The 3,665-nt window shown below is 47.3% G+C and overlaps 1 protein-coding gene across 4 annotated transcripts in view; it reads left to right on the top strand.

Annotated features, from left to right (window-relative positions):
• Positions 1–541: 541 nt before the first annotated feature.
• The window catches only part of BRD7 (bromodomain containing 7), a 40,830-nt gene continuing 37,706 nt past the window's right edge, over positions 542–3,665 (top strand). For 3 of the 4 annotated variants that reach the window (XM_017530159.2, XM_017530161.2, XM_017530162.2), the window contains exons 1-2: positions 542–778; positions 1,182–1,390. In XM_017530159.2, the coding sequence (XP_017385648.1) occupies positions 730–778; positions 1,182–1,390 (258 nt within the window). In that variant the 5' untranslated portion in view covers positions 542–729. The remainder of the gene's footprint in view (positions 779–1,181; positions 1,391–3,665) is intronic. The other variant, XM_017530160.2, reaches the window with a different exon arrangement.

Below are 3,665 nucleotides of genomic sequence, written 5' to 3' on the forward strand. Positions count from 1 at the left end.
CTGGGTTTGGCACCCAGTATGGGGTTCAGTCAATATTGTAAAAGAGAGTAAACAGAAGCAAGGGAAAGTGGAAAGAAAGGAAGAGTAGGGGAAGGAGGAAGATTGAAATAAAAAGAAAAGAAAAACGAGGGAAGGAGATAGGGAGAGGAGAAGGGAGGGAGATGAGGGAGGAAGAAAAGAGAGAAGGAAGGCTTGACGGTAGTAAGGAGGGAAGGAAGGAAGGAGAGAGGAAGGAAGGGAAAGGGAAAGAAAGAGAGGGAGGGAGGAGAAAGAAGGAAAGGAGGGAAGGGGAAGGGAGGAAGAGACACACAGAGACAAGACAGACTGAAGAGAGAGGGAGGAAGGAAGAAACAAGATTCTGAGCGCCGGCCCCGCCCAGGCTCCGCCCCCAGCCCCGACCCCGCCCCCGGCCCTCGGGCTGCAGTGCCACCTCCGGTCGCCAGCGGCCGCCACCCGCAGCCTCCGGCACCCGGCGCGCAAGGCGGGCCCTCTTTCCCGCCTCTGCGCCAGCCGCTCGTCGCTCCGCCGCCGCTCTCGGGCTCCGGCAGGGTCTCGCGCGCCGTCTTCTCGAGAGGGGCCTCGCGCCGCTCGGCGCGCGCCGCCTCCCTGCCTCGCGGCGCGGGGTCTCGCGGGCCCCGCTCCCGCCCTCCGCTCGCCTGGCCCGGACCGGAAGCGGCGCCGCACGGCCTGGGCCTGGCGCGGGGGGCGGGCACCGGGGCCCGGTCGGACATGGGCAAGAAGCACAAGAAGCACAAGTCGGACAAACACCTCTACGAGGGTGAGGAGTGGGCCAGGGTGCGGGCGGCGGCTCTGCGGGGCTTCCACTCTTTCCCAGTGGCTCGGGGCGGCCCTTTCCTCCCACGTCAGGCCCAGGCCCGCGAAGGGGGCGCGTCCCGCCCGAGGCCGCGCTGTCCCCCGTGCGCCGGCGGCATTCGAACCCAGGTCCCCCTGGTCCGGTGAGTCTCTAGTGGGGGAGCTGTGAGGCGGCCCGGGAAGCCTGGCAGCGTTCGGGGCGGGCGACGCGTCCCGCCCCGGCCGGGGTCGGTCATTCAACAGGTGCTTCTCGGGGCTCCCAAAGCCGTCTCGGCCTTGCAGTGCCTTCGCGCTCGGCATCTTGGCACTCCCTGGAGAGCCGCTGCTTAATCCACGCGCCTTCCTCCCTTTTCTTTTCTTTTTTTAAGAGTATGTAGAGAAGCCTTTGAAGTTGGTCCTCAAAGTAGGAGGAAACGAAGTTACCGAACTCTCCACGGGAAGCTCGGGGCACGACTCCAGCCTCTTCGAAGACAAAAACGATCATGACAAACACAAGGACAGAAAGCGGAAAAAGAGAAAGAAAGGAGAGAAGCAGGTTCCAGGGGAAGAAAAGGGGAGAAAACGAAGAAGAGTTAAGGTACACAGGTGGTTGCATTACTTCAGCTGTGCGGACGGCACCGCCTCCTCCAGCTGCCAGCCTCACTCTGTTTTTTTGTATCTGGGGAAACTGAAACGCTGGTAAGATCTGGTTCGCTTGACGGGGAGCAAACAGAAGAGAAACATGAATCATCTATGAGTTTCAGCATATCGTTTTTGAAATACTCTTAATGCAATTGTACTCGCACATCAGATGAGGAAGCAGCTAAGTCCAGATTTTCAGGAGCTGCTTCAGAGAATGCTTTTTCCATCTAGGCAGGGTAAAAAGTCATGCTCAAGAAAGCTTCAGTGTTTGAGGTTTGTCAAAAATAGTCATTTCAGAAGTGAATGGGATCTACTGGGGTTTAAGTTGTGTTCTGAAAAAAATATTATAATGCAAAATCTATAATGAACAACTAAATCTTTTAAAACAGTGTTGTGGTCTATTGAAGAGAAAATTTGATCAGAAACCTGTAATGGAAATTGATATTCTTGATCATATGCATTTAACAGAGAAGAGTAGCTGCAGTCTTGGTTTGAAAGCTAAGCAAAATAATTAATGGCTGGGCACGGTAGCTCACCCTTGTAATCCCAACACTTTGGGATGCCCAGGTGGGAGGATTGCTTGAGGCTAGAAGTTTGAGACCAGCCTTAGCAACATAACAAGGACCTGTCTCTACAAAATAAACTACAAAAATTTCCAGCGCCAGATGATGTGCACCTGTGTCCCAGGTATTCGGGAGGCTGAGGTGGGAGGATCACTTGAGCCCAAGAGTTTGAGGTGACAGTGAGGTATGATCACACTACTGCACTCCAGCCTGGGCAATAAACCTAGACTCTGTTTCTAATAATAATAACATTGTTATTACTGTTGCTTACTTTGCAAATTTAACCTGCCACTGAACGTAATAAATCAGTTACTGTGTTGTGAAGGTAGATTTTTCTATAGATTAGTTATGTAATTTTTTTTATGATTGTATATACAACAGGAGTTTTCTATTCCATGTGATTAAACACATTGGTAAGTCACCAAGTCTTTGAGATCTTATTTTGGGGATTTCTTAAGTATATTCCTGCCCTTTTGTCCCAGTTTTTATTAGCTTTGGCTAGGCTATAACAACATAGAGGACTAATGTTTTCTTTTTTAAATTATAAAAGCCGTATATGCGTTTGATTTTTTAAAAGTAGTTCATGTGGTACAGAAGTACATGAAATGAGAAAAGTTTTCCTCACCCCAGTCCTATTGTAGATTCCCTCTTCAGAGGTAACCAGTTGTTTTTTTAAATTAACTTTTCTTAGTAGTAAAGTAATTCGTGAAGATGGTTTTTAAAAGTCAAGAGTACTACACAGTTTTTTGACACAAAAACAAGCAGCTGCTCCACTCTGGAGTTGTACTTCCTACACTTTTTAGGTATTTTTCCTTTCCTACTTATCTCCCTTTCTGAATATCGGTTTATATTGCTACTTACTGATTTAGCAGTTTATGTCTTCTATTGACATCATGTTATGGAAGATGAGAATTCGGTTTCACTTGCTCATGGAATAGGTACATCACAATTATTGGTTAAATCAATATTAAAGTGATTGTAGACAAATACAGTATGCAAATATAGATCTGATCTTGACCAGTTAGTTCATTGCTTTCATTTGTTTGGTTATTGCTTAATGATTTTTCCCAAACTCTAGGATTTATGAAACTCATTTGAGTTCTTTACTTCCTTTTTTTTTCCCTGGGGCATTTATCTTACAGCTCTCTTGTCTCCTGGAGGCTGGATTAGTTGCTCTGGAGGCCTCATGGGACTCCCTTCACCTGCTTCCTGGATCCCATGCCTTCCTCTTTCTTGATTCATTCCCTTGTTCTGGCGGATTCTTAGCTCTAGAAACTTCCTAAGAAATCATATACAGGAGGTAGATTTTATAAGTTCAAACATTTGAAAATCTGTATTCTAACCTCATACAGGTTGATGGTTTGACTTGATGTGGAATTTTAGATTGAAAATTATTTTCTTTCAGACTTTTGAAGGCATTGCTTTGTTGTTTTCTGGCTTCCAAATTTGCTGTTGAGAACTCTGTTGCCATTCTGATTCTTAGTCCTTTGCATATGAGTAGTATTTGCTAACTTGAATGTTTTAGGATCTTCCCCCTTATCTTCAGTGTTCTAATATTTCACAGTGTATACTTGTGCCTTCAGTTCAGAGCTGTTTGCTTGAAGTATTACTGCATTCATTTCCTTCCTCCATTTCTTGTTTTCTGGAACTCCTGCCCTTTAGATATTA

Source organism: Cebus imitator, unplaced genomic scaffold (assembly GCF_001604975.1).
Source record: "Cebus imitator isolate Cc_AM_T3 unplaced genomic scaffold, Cebus_imitator-1.0 Scaffold63, whole genome shotgun sequence".
Classification (NCBI taxonomy): domain Eukaryota; kingdom Metazoa; phylum Chordata; class Mammalia; order Primates; family Cebidae; genus Cebus; species Cebus imitator.